This window comes from Perognathus longimembris, chromosome 11 (assembly GCF_023159225.1).
Source record: "Perognathus longimembris pacificus isolate PPM17 chromosome 11, ASM2315922v1, whole genome shotgun sequence".
Taxonomy (NCBI): domain Eukaryota; kingdom Metazoa; phylum Chordata; class Mammalia; order Rodentia; family Heteromyidae; genus Perognathus; species Perognathus longimembris.
The window spans coordinates 20,109,434-20,126,177 of record NC_063171.1 but is presented as its reverse complement, the minus strand read 5'-3'; the positions used below and the strand labels follow the sequence as shown (position 1 = coordinate 20,126,177).

The window sequence follows — 16,744 nt, the reverse complement described above, 5'->3', positions numbered from 1 at the left end:
GATGCCCTGACCTGTTGTGATGGACACCTCTTGGAAGTAGCAAGCCCCTATAGTTAAGCTAAAAGAAAAATTCCTGTAGTTTTTTGGGTATATAAGCAGCCTTCTGAGATGGTCCAGGACTGCATCTTGAGATCCAGAACTGCAGTCCTGACACACCAGTATTTTCTTGCTCATTTTAAAATTTTAATCTGAGTGTCTCATTGACTGTCATCTGTGGACCCCACAACACTTCTCACACTCGTGTCTTTGTGTATGTTGTTGTGTTATATACAAACATATAATAATAGTAATTGTTGAGGAAATGGAGGAGAAGGGAAAAGGAATAGGTCCGACTCATCACCAACAGGCAAGGACTGTTTGAGGAACAGCGAGAGGCACAGACCTTCCCGCGGGTTTGGAGGTTGTGTGAGGGGGTGAATTTGGGACCAGGCTTATATGGGGTCTGAGCAAGGAGGCAGGTTATTGAAATCACCAGTAGGTATAGGCAATTGGGGCTTTTCAGTTTGGCCCACAAAGGGTTGTTTACATCTGGGCCTAGGTGAGATGTCCTGCCTGGTATCAAGGCAGGTTTTGCCTGCTGCCTGCATATCAAAGCAGGTTCACATATTGAGGTTGCACCTGGTGTCTGTATGGGCCTGGGGCAATAGGATGGGGGTCAATCCTTCAGTAATAAGAAAATAATGATTAGGTTAAAGATGGCAAACCTTTACAGCTCTCTTCAGTGTGTTCTGAGAACTGCTATGGATATTTTACAAGGATTCACTCAAATACTCTAATCTTGCAAAAACTACTGTTTTGGTCCTCATCTTACAGATGAGGAAACCAAAGCATAAATAGGTTAAGTATTTGCTCTATTCTAGAGTTTCAGACTCTATCACTGAGCGATACAGAAAAAGACACCTGACTTCCATTCTCATTGCAGCCAGTCAGTGAACAAAAAGTAAACCATATAGTATATTTTACAGTGGAAATGTGCAGGAAATCGTAGAATAAAGAGGATTTAAAATAGCCAGATGGGGACTACAGTTTTATACAGGGGAGTTGGGAAGGCTTTGTTCAGAAGTTGACATCTGAGCAAAGACTTGAGGAAAATACAGAAACAATGTGTACATATGCCTAGGCAAGTGCACAGGTGTGACTGCAGAGACATGCCTGGCCTGACTAAGGAGGAACCTGGAGGCCAGTGAGGGGAGAGGTTTTCAATAGCTTAGGGAAGCAGCATAAGGGACTCAGCTTCACACTGATCAAGATGACCAGAGTGCAGCAGAGGAGTCATGCTGTTGGCTGGCAGCCGACCTTCTGGGGTCTGGCAGTTTGTTCTGCCTGGCTGTCTGAGTCTCAAGGTCCTCCTGATCGGTCCTGACCATGAGCATCAACCTCCTCACCATAAATTTCCCAATTATATCCTGTTGACTGTGCAGTTCCTGAGTTCCTCTTCCTCTTCTTGCAGGCTCCCTCCCCTAAAAACTACTCCTCTAGCTAGCTTAATGGCAACTGCAGCTCTCTGTGCTGATAGAGTCAGCCTGCCTGTCTCTCTGGCATGAAACTCGGCCTCCCTCTCATATTGTGTGGTGTGTGCTTTATCAGGTCAAGACTTCTAACAGATATGATCTGCATTATACTTTTAGAGAACCATTTTCAGAGCTGTGTTAAGAAGACTTAAATTAAAGGTACAACTGAGAAGTAAGTTAGGAGGCATTAATCTAAGTTGGGATTGAGGGTGACTCTGTACTTGAGTCCTTGTGTACTGCACATTAACTGTAACAAATAGCTGTGCCTCAGCCAATCAGAGCAGCCAAGCTTCAGTAGATTTCAGGAAGCCAACAACTGATAGGCCAAGCTACAGCCAATCAAATGGTTTTAAAATCTCATTTCTACCTTCTGTCCATAAATGCTGCCCTATCTGGAATTCTCTAAACTTGTTCTGATTCTGTGGCCTACCTGACCTACAAATCCTTCTCTGATCAAGTAAAGTCTGCTGAGTTTAATTTGTCCTAAGTTTTCCTTTTGACAGAGTTTAAATAACTCAACTGAAAGTCAATGGCAGCTTAGAGCCGAGATAGCAGTAGATAACAGAAGATATAATAAAAAGTCTTGGAAAAAGCCAATCCTTTTTGTCATGATGACACCTGTGTATTGCAGCCCATTGAGCATGGACACACTGTAGTGAAACACAAGTTCACTGCTAAGACAAGAAAGAATTCACCCAAGAATCCACAGTGTTTCTGAAGAAGAGAAACATCTGATGGCATGTGACAGCAGACTTGTCACAGGGTTTGGGCTGCTAAGTGATTTGGAGGTCAAGAAAATAGGAGTTAGGTGTTGTTAGGAGCCATTTCAGGATTTGTACTCTAATTATTATTATCTGGGGATCAGAAAAAGAAACAAGAAAAGTGGAGCTAGAGCTGTCTGCTCTCAGGCACCAGAAGAAGTGTCATTCAGTTATCTTCCTGGTGATACAGAAGCCACTTCTTTCATAGTCAGTGCCATTAAGAAGTGGTCTTAGCTAGAACACACAGAACAAAGGCACATGGTCTCCCTGATATGTGGATGTTAGAGGGAAAAATTAAAAAGCAGAGAACGTGCCTGTAAAATAGCAAACATCTTTTCAAATGGTATTTGTACATGTTTTGGTCAGTGACTTTACACCATGTCTCTAAAACCAAACAATTACTAAATAAACACAAAAATGTCTAGGATAGTCCTAGCAGAGGATCACAATAGCTGAACAGTTATGTACATATGATCATATAAGCTGAGGTTAAGAAAAATGAACTCCAAGATATGGAAACAAGAGGATTTTACTGTTTTTATTTTAATATACTATGTGAATTTCCTATGGCTTATCCCTTGTTATTCCTGCATATGATTTTGGTACACTGGGTATTGTATATATGTTTATTCAAATTAGGGAAGGGAATGGGAACATCAGAATGGTGAGACAAAGAATAAAGGGAGAACCAAGGCAATAGCAATACTCATAAGACAATATGTTGGAAAGGAACTGTACAACTAGCAGGCTCGGAAGGAGGGAAGGTGAGAGAAAAATGAGGAAGGGTGTAACAAGTATGACAAGAAATGTGATCACTACCTTATTATGTAATTGTAACCCCTCTGTACATCATCTTTCTTTTCAAATTTTTATTATCAAACTGATGTCCGTACATCATCTTGACAATAAAATTAAGTTTTTTAAAAAAAAGAAGTGGCCTTAGTTTGTCTGTTTTGTCTACCATGGTTTTGTGGTGACATAACCTAGATGTTGACAAGATGGAGGTGTTTGTGTTCAATGGGAGCAGCACATACATACTGTCTCTCTGTATGTAGCTGCCAGTTGCCAGAGCCATTTTTCTCATTTTTTGCTTGTTTTCTCTCCTCCCATAATAAAGTCATAGTTCCAAAGATGGTGGCTTTATATGTTGAAAGCTAAGCTCTACTTAAAAAAAAAAAGACTAGACTGAATGGATCTATTTTAGAAAAATCAAATATCATTTCCTTCACTTTGATATCCCCTTCCCAAGTCTTTAAGACTGGATCCTGTAAGTACAGAACCTTTAGAGACATTTTTATGACTCTCAAAACTCACTTATAAAAAAAAAGGATTTGAGGCCATGTGTAATAAAAAGTACAAATATAATAAAACTGCATTATTATTAACACAAGAACAGGATATGCAATGAGTAATGGAGAAAACTGGAAAATTCTGGGTCAAGGTCAAATCAAAGACCATACAAATTCATGACCCATAAAAGAAAGGTATCAACTTAGTAGTTCAAAATCTGCCTTGCTGTGACAAGTTACTATATCAAACAAGTGTGCACAGAGGAAAGGTACCTAGCACTTGTTCCTCCTGAAAAAACAAACAAACAAGCAACCACATGTGATAGGATGTGAAAACATGGAGGAGGGCTAAGTAATGGGAATAAGTGTAAGGAAGGAACTGTGATCACCTCCAGACCAGGGGAACCATCCCAAGAGAAAGGCCTATGCTCAACAGGAATGGGTCCTGGCAGGAGGAAAGATCATTCCCAACATGACTCCAGCCACTAAGATGGGTTCAGATGTCCAGACTCTAGAGGGAAGGGATAAGTCAACAAAAGAAGAAGATAGCAGGGCCCCCAAATGGGTGGGAATCTTGAACTGGGAACATGGGGAGGTTAAGCAAGGCCAAGACAAAACGTAAGGCCATCTCCCTTCTTTCTTCCAGTGCCCTGTTCCCAAGATGTTGCAATTGAGAAGAATCCTCAATCATTCCTTCCTTTAACCAAAAAGTTCCTCCAGACTGACTCTAAGCTTGGTTAATGACCTGCATTTAGTTTATCAATAACCTTCTTTCTGGATCTCAATACAAAGAAAATAGGGTTGAGTTGAATCAAATAGAAAAGAAATTGTATGTGAGAATAGTCTGAAACAGTCTATTATTCAGTAATAGCTAACTGATGTAGCTACCTTGCTAGCTCCATTGAGACAACTTGCTTAAACTTTCCAGAACTTGGTTTCTGTATTTGTAGAGGGGACAACAGTAATAGTAGCCACCTTATGGGAATTTTATGAGGATTATAGAAATTCATATGTGAAATATTTAGAACAGAATTTGTCACATCCACGTAGCTTCTATTTTTTTTTTGAGCATTTGCTATGGAGCCCTATGGTAAATCCTCTTCATAAATTTTCTCATTTGGTCATCACAAAGTTCTTTGAAGCCCAAACTATTGCTATTCACATTTCATAGTAAAAGGTGAAAGTCTAAGCAAATGAGCAGTGTGTTGAAGATTACTCAGCTAATAAGCAGCAAGTTTGGAGTTGAATTCAGAAGTGTGTAGTTCTGAGTCCAATGCACATTATGGAACCACACTGTCTGCAACACCTTTCCTTGGAGGTGTCAAGATGGAATGAGCTAAAATGATTAGACTCTCAGCACAAAACAATCCCTCAAGTGGGAACTAATGACAAGCGCAAGTTAATCCTTGCTTTCTCACTTTCCTCAAAATTTGAATTACATCATTACTCAAGTTAGTAATCAAAGCTTGAAAAAAAAGCCAGAAGTGAATATATGGCTCAAATGGTAGAATTAAAAAAGCTAAGCACCTGAATTTAAACCCTAAAACTGAAAAACAACAACAAACAAAGAAACCAAAAAGCAAAAGCTCCACTATCCAGTACTGAAGTGCCTTCCATCTCTTACCCTAAGGATCATACCTTAGTTACAAAAGTTTTCAGTCTTTTTTAAATTTAATTTTATTGTCAAGGTGAGGTACAGTTACATACGCAAGGTAGTGAGTACATTTCTTACCATACTTGTTACCTCCCCGCCCCCTCATTTTTCTCCCACCTTCCTTCCCCTTCCCTGGGTTTTCAGTCTTTCTTTTATTTCCCTCAACAATTTGAATGTCTTCTCCAACTGAAAGCATTCAGTGACCAGGGATCAACTTGAGATCAGTACTTAATGGGTTCTGACAACCTTTTCTTTTTAGCAAAGCAAAATAATCAACTTTTAGTTCATTTTAGCTTTGTATACCAAAGAACTCTTGGTATGATAGCAACTATATCGATAATTCTAACTTCATGTGTTATTAAAATGAATGTTTTAACTATACATTATTCTTTTATTAACAAATTATGCCACACAAGTCAGATAACTTGATCTAATTACAGAGCTAACAAATTCAATCTGTACTTACAGCAGCAACATAAAATCCTACTGGGAAGAAATTCGGTATCTTAACAAAGACAGTCACCTGGGTTGGAGTCTACTAAGATGGCAAAACTGGCAACTGTGGTACATACAAGTACTGTTGTAAAAGTTGGGTTGGGCTTTGCTGTTCCATGCTTAATGATATATAAACCTCCCAAAGATACAGCATCAAATACAGGGTGATGTGGAAAACCACATATTACATCAGACACAAGAACAGAACACAAAGGCCATGAAAATTTTATGAAACAATCCCAGTAGGGATGAGTCACATCCATCTTGAAATAGTATGTTCCTATTATAAATAACTGCAAGTGGTGTTCCCTCACCTGGCATTTCTGTTTTGAGAAATCAGTTAAAATAGCCACTAAAGGTTTTGCCTTAAAATGCATAAAGCTTAGAGATAGAAAAAAAGTAAGCACTAAATCCACAAGAACTCAAAATGACTTAGGAAGTCAAAGGGAGCAAACTAAAAAAGCTGGATGAAAATGTTTCTCTACAAGTCAAACCCAGTTCTTTCAGGGATTCAAAATCAAACACCATAGAAAACTGGTCTTCAAAGTACAGCCATTGGAAACCGTGTATACTGGTATTAGAATTAGGAAATTGAGAGGAAATACCAAAATTGAGAGACAAAGGGTAAATTAAGACAAACAACAACAAAAGCAATACTTGCAAAACTGTATGGTGTAAGCGAACTGAACACCTCAGGGGGGGAAAGGGGGAGGGGGCAGGGGGGGTATGAGGGACAAGGTAACAAACAGTACAAGAAATGTATCCAATGCCTAACGTATGAAACTGTAACCTCTCTGTACATCAGTTTTATAATAAAAACTTAAAAAAAAAAAGACAGACAGAAAGAAAAATACCAGGAACAGAAAAAAGAAAAGAAAACTCTTTTGAAACAGCTTGACAGGTGCTTAAGTCTTAGTTATACTTAATTTCTTCCTCTCAAATATGCAAAGGATTGGGCTGGGGATATAGCCTAGTGGCAAGAGTGCCTGCCTCGGATACACGAGGCCCTAGGTTCGATTCCCCAGCACCACATATACAGAAAACGGCCAGAAGCAGCGCTGTGGCTCAAGTGGCGGAGTGCTAGCCTTGAGCGGGAAGAAGCCAGGGACAGTGCTCAGGCCCGGAGTCCAAGGCCCAGGACTGGCCAAAAAAAAAAAAAACAAAACAAATATGCAAAGGATCTAGTCTTAGAAAAAAGCAAGTAGAAATAACCTAATTTTCTTATAAGGCTTTTACCTTTTATGCAAAAATAGATAAGCATCTGCTGGCTATATCTGTTTATTTATTCAGAAACTAGGAAAATGTGAAGATTATGATGCATTCTATTGCTCTTTTTAGAATTTATAAACTGCAGAACACCACAGTGAAAATTATATTACTGATTTATACTCTGATGGGATATTAATAAATGCAGGATGGGATATTAAGATATTAATAAAAAAAAAAAGTACAGCCAGCACAGCCACAAGGGAGCCATGAAATAAGACTTTGGACCCTTTCTCACTTAGATCCAAACACTCTGTCTTTTGTGATTTGGGGAAAAAGAATGAGTCCCATGTTGCCCCTAATCCCTTCCCATTTCCTTATCCTTAAATTTCAAAATCATTGCTACCCAGAAACTGTACTGACAAGATAGGATCACTGACATAAAATATAATTTGAGTCAGTGCCACCAAAATTTTGAAAATTTTCAATAAAGACTTTTTATTATAGTATTTTCTTCTACAAAATAAATGAGCAAATTAAGCTCATAGGAAGAAACTGAATTTTGTTATCTTCATCTCCCATAAAACCCTTCTGCTGCCTCCAAACTATCAGTATTTCTGGACACTGTGAATGAATATTATCACAAACATTCCAGCCACATTTTACCTCAAAAATATTTTAAAGGCTGCACAGAATTTTTTTAATGAATTAAGAGGAAAAACTACAGTGAAACAAATTATGGCCCTTAGATATAATTCCGAAGGAAGAAACCAGACTTTTAAATGTTAAAAGTCAAGCAATGCCTAGAGAAAAGCTGCCATCATCAAGCATGGCCACCAAGAGGCAGCAGAGAGTGGGAGATGAGCTGGCCTTCCACACTGTGGAAGCACCATCTGGCACTTGCGAACAGCACCAGCTGACCTGGGTGTGAGTGATTTCCATACCTCCCACCATACATTTCCTCCTCTGAAATTCTAGAGTGTTCTATTCATCAAACTACTGAATCCGTTTTGCTAGAAAGAAAATTTGATATGGAATTTAATTTTTTTAAAGCCCAATAAACTATAGTAACTAACCCTTCTGTGTAGAAGGCTCTGTGCTACGGACTGGGAACCAGATAATAATAATAGCTAATATGCACGGAGTCTCCAGAGTGCACCAAATGCTCTGCTTTCATTCAATATGCTCTGGAAAAGGTGCATTCTGATTACATTCATTTTATACCTTGTCTCATGTAACTTCCTAAGGCAAGTAGACCAAGATGCAGCAGATTTGACTCCTTACAAACCTTCTCCCAAATTCTTTTAGGCCCAACTCAACCTTAACATGCCCTTAGCCTGTGGAAAAGTTACACCACAGCTCTGGTACTTCACCTCAGACATATTATGATATTATAAAACAATAGTAACTCCTCAGGTTTAAATGGAAGTTACAAATTGAACATGGTAAAAGCTGAAGCTATAGTTTGGCTCTGGGTGTGTCATGTGTTGAAGATAGTCTAGAATACAAAAGTTCACAAGTGGGTCCTCCAGGAGGTAACTGGAGATCATGAGGGGTCTGATTGCATCAGTGGGTTATTCCACAGATAGGCTTATAATTTTCTACACCATTGGAAGGTGACAGAATCTCAGGCTCGTGCCTGTGATCTTAACTACCCAAGAAACTAAGATCTAAATGTTTCAGTTCAAAGCCAGCCTGGGCAGAAAAGTCCGGGAGACTCTTCATTTTTTGTTGTTGTTGCTGATGGTGGTAATGGGGTTTGAACTCAAGGCCTAAGCACTGCCTCTGAGCTCTTTTGGTCAAGGCTAGTGCTCTAGCCACTTCGAGCCACAGCTCTACTTGCAATTTTCTGGTGGTTAACTGGAGATAAGAGTCTTAGGGACTTTCCTGCCCAGGCTGGCTTTGAGCTGTGCTCCTCAGATCTCAGCCTCTTGAGTAGGGAGAATTATAGGTGTAAGCCTTCAGCACTTGGCTCTTTGGGAGACTCTTATCTCCAATTAACCAGCAAAAAGCTAGAAGTAGAGCTGTGGCTCAAGGGGTAGAGCACTAGCCTTGAGCAAAAAGGCTCAGGGACAGCACTCAGACCCTGAGTTCAAGGAACAGCATGAAGAGAGAAGGAAAGGAAGGACGGAAAGAAGGAAGGAAGGAAGGAAGGAAGGAAGGAAGGAAGGAAGGAAGGAGGAAGGGGGAGGGAGGGGTGGGGGAGGGAGGGAAAGAAAAAAAGAAAATAAAGAGAAGAAAGGAAAAAGGAAGAAAGAAAGAGAAAGAGGGAGAGAGAGAAACAGGGAAGGAGAGAGAAAGAGAGGGAGGAGGGAGGGAGGGAGGGAGGGAGGGAGGGAGGGAGGGAGGGAGGGAGGGAGGGAGGGAGGGAGGGAGGGAGGGAAAAGAGAAAAGAGAAGGCAACCTAGCTCCAGGGAACTGGTCCCTGGTCAGTCCCCTGCACGTGTCCTTGGCCAATTCCTCTATCTCCACTTCCAGCCTTGCTCACCTCATTCATGAGGCTCTGCCTCACCACTGTGTCTGGCAACACAGCCAAGTGCCGGCAGACCAAAACCACTGGATCTGAGGCCAAAGTCTAAGCTGATTTTCCCTGATGCTCTATAAGAGATAGAAAGCTGACTAACACCTCTCTGATGAGGTCCAGGTACATATCCGAGTGGTACTCACCAGCCCACATGGTGCTACAAGCAGGGTTGGGAATGGCCTGCACTGAATCCTAGATAGGCAAAGAAATGCCGCCTGCTATGAAGTGATGGTGGTCAGTTCAATCCACAGGATGGCCCAATTCAGGATGATTGCCCTCAGCTAGAGGAAGTTACCGAGGCCTGGGAATATGGCCTAGTGGCAAGAGTGCTTGCCTTGTATACATGAAGCTCTGGGTTCGATTTCCCCAGCACCACATAGATAGAAAACGGCCATCACTGGCCATAAAGGAAATGCAAATCAAAACAACATTGAGATTCCATCTCACCCCAGCAAGAATGTCATATATCAAGAAAACTAATAATAACAATTGTTGGAGGGGATGTGGCCAAAAGGGAACCCTACTTCATTGTTGGTGGGAATGTAAACTGGTTCAGCCACTCTGGCAAGCAGTATGGAGATTCCTCAGAAGGCTCAATATAGAACTCCCCTATGACCCAGCAGCCCCACTGTTGGGTATCTATCCAAAAGCCCACAAACAAAATCACAGTAATGCCACCAGCACAACAATGTTCATCGCAGCACAATTTGTCATAGCGAGAAGCTGGAACCAACCCAGATGCCCCTCCATAGATGAATGGATCAGGAAAATGTGGTACATTTACACAATGGAATTTTATGCCTCTATCAGAAAGAATGACATTGTTCCATTTGTAAGGAAATGGAAGGACTTGGAAAAAGTTATACTAAGTGAAGTGAGCCAGACCCAAAGAAACGTGGACTCTATGGCCTCCCTTATTGGGAATAATTAGTACAGGTTTAGGCAAGCCATAGCAGAGCATCACAAGGCCCAATAGCTATACCCTTAGAAACACATAAGATGATGCTAAGTGAAATGAACTCCATGTTATGGAAACAAGTGATATATCACAGTTGTAACTACTTTCAACGTCCTATGTGTATGTGTAGTTTCTATTATTGATGATGTTTTGTATCACCTTCCTATCTTTGTACCTACACTATCTCTGTAATCTTATCTGAGTATATTGGAAACCGTGTTTACTGGTATTGGAAGTAGGAAATTCAAAGGGAATACCATATTCGAGAGACACAGGGTAAAAAAAGAGAAATAACTACAAAAGCAATACTTGCAAAACTCTTTGGCGTAAGTGAACTGAACACCTGGGGGGGGAGGGAAAGGGGGGGAGGGAGGGAGGCATGAGGGACAAGGCAACAAACAGTACAAGAAATGTATCCAATGCCCAACGTATGATACTGTAACCACTCTGTACGTCAGTTTGATAATAAAAATTTGAGAAAGAAAAAAAAAAAAAAAGAAAACGGCCAGAAGTGGCGCTGTGGCTCAAGTGGCAGAGTGCTAGCCTTAAGTAAAAAGAAGCCAGGGCCAGTGCTCAAACCCTAAGTCCAAGACCCAGGACTAGCCTAAATAAATAAATAAATAAATAACAAAAATATATAAATAAAGGAAGTTACTGATCTCCTTTCCTCTGGCTCTGCCTGCTACCAAGTGAACAGAGTGCTTGTATGTGAGCCTACACCTACAATAGGAGCCCACCCACTTGTCCTACAGGCTCCCCAAATGCCAGCACCTCCACAGCCCCCCCATACCCCTCCTTTCACTTCACCACACAGTACTTAGAGAACGAGGTTGCATTTGGGTTTTTTTATTTATTTTATAAGAATATAACATGCTGAAACAGGAACATTGGGGATTGCATACATCATTCATATCAAGGAATCCAGCTCCCTTTGTCAACAATAAATAAATATTAAAACAGTGAGGCGTTCCAGACATTCCTCAGTGGTTTTCCTAACACATGCAGAGGTAGAGTCTGGTGGAGAAAGGGGGACAGGCAGGCAGCAACTCCTGCTGAAATTCTCCAGTCGAGGCAAACAAATTGCGGTAATAAATAATATCAGCAACAGAAGTAACAACAAAAAATATGACAATCAACACAATACCAATAGTACTTAAATAATTTCCTCCTGGAGCAGCTCAAGTGCAGAGAGAACAGTGTTATCCTGAGCACCCCCACCCCCACCCCAGGGGGAAGGGGTTATTGGGCTGCCTGGCAAACTCATCTCCCTATCCTGGGCTCAGTACAGGAAGTCTTGGCCACAAGGTTTGTTCAGTGAGGCCCTGGGGTGACAGGTAGTCTAACTTCCTCCCAGATGATACTCTTCCAAGCAGCGCTGTCCCCAACTTCCCTCCCAGCTTCTGTCTTCTGTCCCAGGGTTAGTGTGGTCCCCTGTCCCCATCACTCCCAACCCTCCAGTGTGTATCAGGAAAGAAACACAGGCATTCCTTCTACCCTGGGCATCTCTTTTTTCCTTGCTTTCAGGAGAATTTCCGGGCTCTGCAAGAGATTTGTTTCTTAGGATCCCTTTCTCCCTCATTCCACACTGGTTGGCATGAGAAGTGGAGTAGCTGCCTGAGGCCTCCCACCCCCCTCCTCCCTCAGCCCACCTGCAAGGGCAGGAAAGAACTCAGCAAGGCCCTTCAATAGACTCTGGTTTAAGTGGATCGTGCTACACACTCAGGGTCAGGAGCCAGCTGTAAGAGCCCCCGCCCCCAAAGCACCCAAACCGGGGTCCCAGGAGCACTCATTTCTCATTCAGAACTCACTCCTGACCTGGAGAGGGGCTCCAGGCCAGCTTTTGAGGTATACAAATCTCCTCCTGGGCAAGAAATCACATTGACTCGCTGACCTTGAAGATGGACACAGTAGAGTGTTAAGAAGCCGAAGCTCAGGGACACTAGAGTGACCTGGGACAGGTGAGGAGGGCAGAACGCAAAGATTCTATAACTTCAGTTCCTTCCGGGCCCTATCTGGGAATTAGGAAAAGAGGATTCCATCAAAGTCAACTGATCTGCAGGCAAACAGCTGATGTGGTCATCTTTTCCACTCTGTTTCCCACCTTGGAATGCTTCCTCACCCATGGGAAGAGTAAGTGCTTAGCTGTGCACCTCATTCTTTTCCCCCAGAGAGCCCCACGTGGCCACCCTGGTCAGCCCTTAACCACAGGAAGTGGCAGCCCCTCTCGCACAGTATCTGGAGGAGGGGGATGGATGATCTTGTTTGTCCAGGCTTCTGGGAACTCTTTCCCTTCACTGTCCTCTTGCACTTGCAGGGCAGAGCCTGCCTTCCATGCAGGGGCAGCCGCCTCGGGGAAGGGTGACCCCACCTCGCTTCCAACTGGCTTCCTCACAGCCTAGCAGCTCATGTGTGTGAGGGTTCAGCCGGGCTGCAGCTGGATGTGAATGTGGTGGCGGCTGAGGCTTGGGAAGCCAAGTCTTGGTAAGCAGAGGACTTCAGGAAGCGTGGGTAAGAGTCCTTCTCCATCAGCGTGCGTGTCTTCCCTTGAGCCACATCAAAACAGGTGGCTGTGGCAGCTTGCAGATTTGTCCTTGTCAGTTCCCGGGTCTCATGGTCTATGTTCACCTGTGGGGAAGGGAGAAAATACAGGATGAGTGGGCTGACTTTGGGGTCAAGTGGCAGATGGGGCTGAGGAAAGAGCACCAAATTCTGAACCGAGTCACTAAGCAACTTTCAGCCCTGGGCCTGTTCCTACATCAGCCCTAGCAGCTATCCTCCAGTCTCTCAGAATTCATTCAAGGCTGTATTAAGAATGTATGCAAACCCAGCCACTTTTTACCCAATTCTAGAGCAACTCTGGCTCAAGTCACCATTGTCTGTCTCATGATCCAGCACTGGTCCCTCTCTTCTTCCCATAACTTCTCTTATATTTAATTGGGTACTAGCATCTTCTCCCACTAGAAGATATGTTCTATTAAAGAAGGGGTTTTGTTTGTTTATTTCTATACCTGAGACTATAACAATGTCTTATGTGTCATTGGTGCTCACTAAAATCTTTATGGAAAATCACAGAATAAATAAAAGAGGTCAAAAAAGCAAACTATAAAATAAGACGCAAAAGTAAAGCAGGACTGCAATCTGTCCAGCAGGTGGCTCCACATTCTTTATCTAATGAAGACACCAAGCAGAGGAAGGCTGAACTTCTAAACTCAGCGACACAAGGCTCCTGTCATGATTTTGTTTCCCCCATTGACAAGGCTCTTAAAAGAACTGATCTTCCAAGTTGGATACAGAGAAGCCATAACCACCTGACATACCATCCTGCCCTGTGAGAAGTCAGAGGTGATAGCATCAAGCAGCACAGAGCCTAGTCTTTGGCCACAGAAGACCATTCCTCCTGTGACAAAGAACCTAGCCTCTCACCTACTGGCCCCAGCTATCTATGATTCTCAATGAGGCAGGAGCAGCTATGTACGATGGAGATTGTTTGGATACTGACCTCTTTAGGGGCTTCACTGCGAATGAACTCATCAAAGATGCGTTGAGCCCTGGAGCTCAGCTTGGCAGCTGATCGGATCTTCTTGAACTCCTCACAGGCTAGCCAGAACTCGAGGTTCTCCTCGCTGAACTCTGTCTTCAGGAAAGTGTGGAAGGCAGCCACTCCATCTGTAGTAGAGAGGAGAGAAGAGGAGACAGGTCAGACTGGGGAACAGCAGGAACAGAGAAAGAAAAGACAGCAATTGTAGTTAATGGCTCTATTTTTAGAATGTAATTTTCCTGAACAAGGGCCTGCCTTTGTATTTTGAATACAGGCTGGCACACTAGGGGATCCATATTCTTCTTCTTACTACTATTATTTCCCCATGTTTTCAACACCCCTCGGACTGACTCCAAAGCACATGAGTGCACACGTGCCATCCACAGACAGACAAAACAGGCTCCGACTTACTTTTACTGCTCAGCAACAAGTCGAAGGATTCTTTCCATCCCAGCACATCTTCTGAGAAGCTTTTGCTAGAGAAAGAACACAAACAAGATTTTAAAATCTAGACAAGTAAGCATGAAAAAAATCCTAGTCAGAACTGACAGGAAGATGCAGAATTCACATGAAGGCTTGTTCAGTAATTGTCAAAACTAGCTAACCCTCAAACTCCACTGGAGTCAGAGTGTTCTAAAGAGGAGAGTTCCGCAACCAGGAACCAGTCAGGGACCTTATAATGCTCAGTCAGTATCTCTAAGGCTGTTTCCTCTCTGTCCAAAATTGCTTCTATTCCCAGAACTCTCAAAACTTAGAATTTTCTTTGGTGGGGAGGTGGTTCATCTCCTCCAAGGAAATAAAGACCTCAGACAGATTATATTTACTTATTACCCCAGAGCCTAGCACAGCACCTAGAATAAAGGGCTTCTAGGCAAGGTGTGGTAATGGAAGTAGGGTCATTAGCAACTATATCAAAAGGTCTTGGCCCCTATCTCAGGGCTGGATATATGTTCAGTGACATGTCCAGGTGGGAGAGTCTGATGACTGGACATCCTCATCCTACATGTAGTCACCTGCTGGTAGGCTTGAGACCTGGAACAACCTATCAGTTCACCCCTGAAACCGACAGCCCTATCAGGATAACAAGCCCTGCTAAACTCTCCAGGGAGGGGCTGCCCAGGTGTACTATAGCACATCCTAGTTTCTCCTTGTATTTTACTCCTCAGGCTCCCTCTCCTCTGGGGCAGGTGGGCTTGATGGCAGGACTTACCTTTCTTTGCTGTGTTTACTGCCCCAGTCGAACTTGCCAAGACTCCCGGTGTCAGAGCCCAGCTCTGATTTGTGAAGGAAGATCCCCAGTCGTGTCTTGAACTCTTTGGCTCTGGAACACAAATAAATCAGGGACATGAAAATGGATTATTTTTTCAGCCAGCACAGGGAGGTTGGCAGGATCCCCAAAGGACTCTAGCACCTAAATTTCAGCCTCAAGAGCTCAAGAGAACACTTGGCTGTTACCAGGGTCCAGACTATGCCCTTTTTCATTAGGGCCATCAAGCCCAAAGTAACAAAAGCAATGTCTGGGCTTGCCTCCATACACCTATGTGGGTCTACATAACTGCATAAGTAAGATTTTTCCTTCTAAAGTCACTAATATGTCCTGTGCCTGTTGAACAAAAAGAAGCTCAACTTCCAGGCTTGTTGGGTATTTCTGGAACTGTATGGAGATTGATTCCTGCTTTCATATTTACTTTTTCCTTCCTAGCTGCCAGCTCCACTAATGCAGGAAGCTGCTGAATAGCTAGCTCCCGAGGAAGTTTTCATATTTCTCTCCCATGAGATAGTGGAGAAAGATCTCTGCCTTTCCAGGAGCAAAAGAGACCATGCGCCTAGTCCTGAGCTGTGGGATGGAAGCCAAGAGCTTAAGAAATTGAGGCAGCCTCAGTTCTGCTTAGAGATGCTCGTGTGGTTAGGTTTCCCTTTGCTTTCCACTTCTTCCTGATCCTGGAATTAAAGTGCCAACTCAAGTCCCTAGCTCACCACTCTGTGGCCCATCCAAGTCTTCCAGCTCGCCCACTCCACTCCCTAAGAGTTTGATGGGTCTTGGACATTTTCCTAGAGGGCAGCTGGATACATTTGTCTTACCTCTCCAGGCAGGTGGTGGGGAAGGCAGCTAGTGTGCGGCACATGGTGGCGGGCGAGGGGCAATACGTCTTGAATAGGAAGCTGGCGGGCTCCAGAGGGTCCGCGAGCGCAAGAAGACAGGAAAGCGAATGCAGCAAGTGCCAACAGGCGCGGGTTTGGTTCAACTGTCTGCTTGCATCGGTCAGGTCTGAGTCCGAGGCTTTTATATCCTCGGGGGTGGGCGGGACCAGAAGGAGCCGGCCAATCAAAGAGCGGGGCTAGGTTCTGCGAGGGCGGAGACGAGCCCGGCCGCTGGCAAGCAGCCGGCGCACGGGGCGCCGGCGGATGGGCTGCCCCGCACCCGCTCAGCCCTCCGCCCCGGCCCCCTACACCCTCCTGCCGTCCCTGGAGCACACAGGCGTGGGAAGCCAGAAACCGAGGAAAGGCGCGAGGATGAGGGGCGCACACCCAACTTGTCAGGGGAAAAACCCTCCGACCTCTAGTAAATGCAGAGCAGCGGAGGCAGCCGGCGGTTTCAGGAGGGTTCTGTGGGAGGCTGTCTCGCAGGGAAGCCCGAGCCTCCCCGAGTCTCCAAGGGCAGGAGCAGAGGGTGCAGCCCGGACAGAACTGCATCCTGAGTGTACTGAGCTGTTCTCAGGATGGCCTGGGAGATGGGGGACGGGGGGAAGGGCTGAGTAAGCTCTGTTTATTTTATAGATGAAATAAAAAAAAACGAGAACGGGAAAC

At 43.7% G+C, this 16,744-nt stretch overlaps 1 protein-coding gene across 1 annotated transcript; it reads right to left on the bottom strand.

Moving 5' to 3' along the window:
- Nucleotides 1-11,228: 11,228 nt before the first annotated feature.
- Rgs16 (regulator of G protein signaling 16) lies at nt 11,229-16,182 on the bottom strand. The gene is made up of 5 exons (XM_048357622.1): nt 16,019-16,182; nt 15,147-15,257; nt 14,348-14,412; nt 13,898-14,064; nt 11,229-13,023 (listed from the first exon to the last, which is right to left on the bottom strand). The coding sequence occupies exons 1-5, from the start codon at nt 16,060-16,062 to the stop codon at nt 12,802-12,804; spliced, it is 609 nt and encodes a 202-aa protein (XP_048213579.1). The 5' UTR covers nt 16,063-16,182; the 3' UTR covers nt 11,229-12,801.
- Nucleotides 16,183-16,744: the final 562 nt, after the last annotated feature.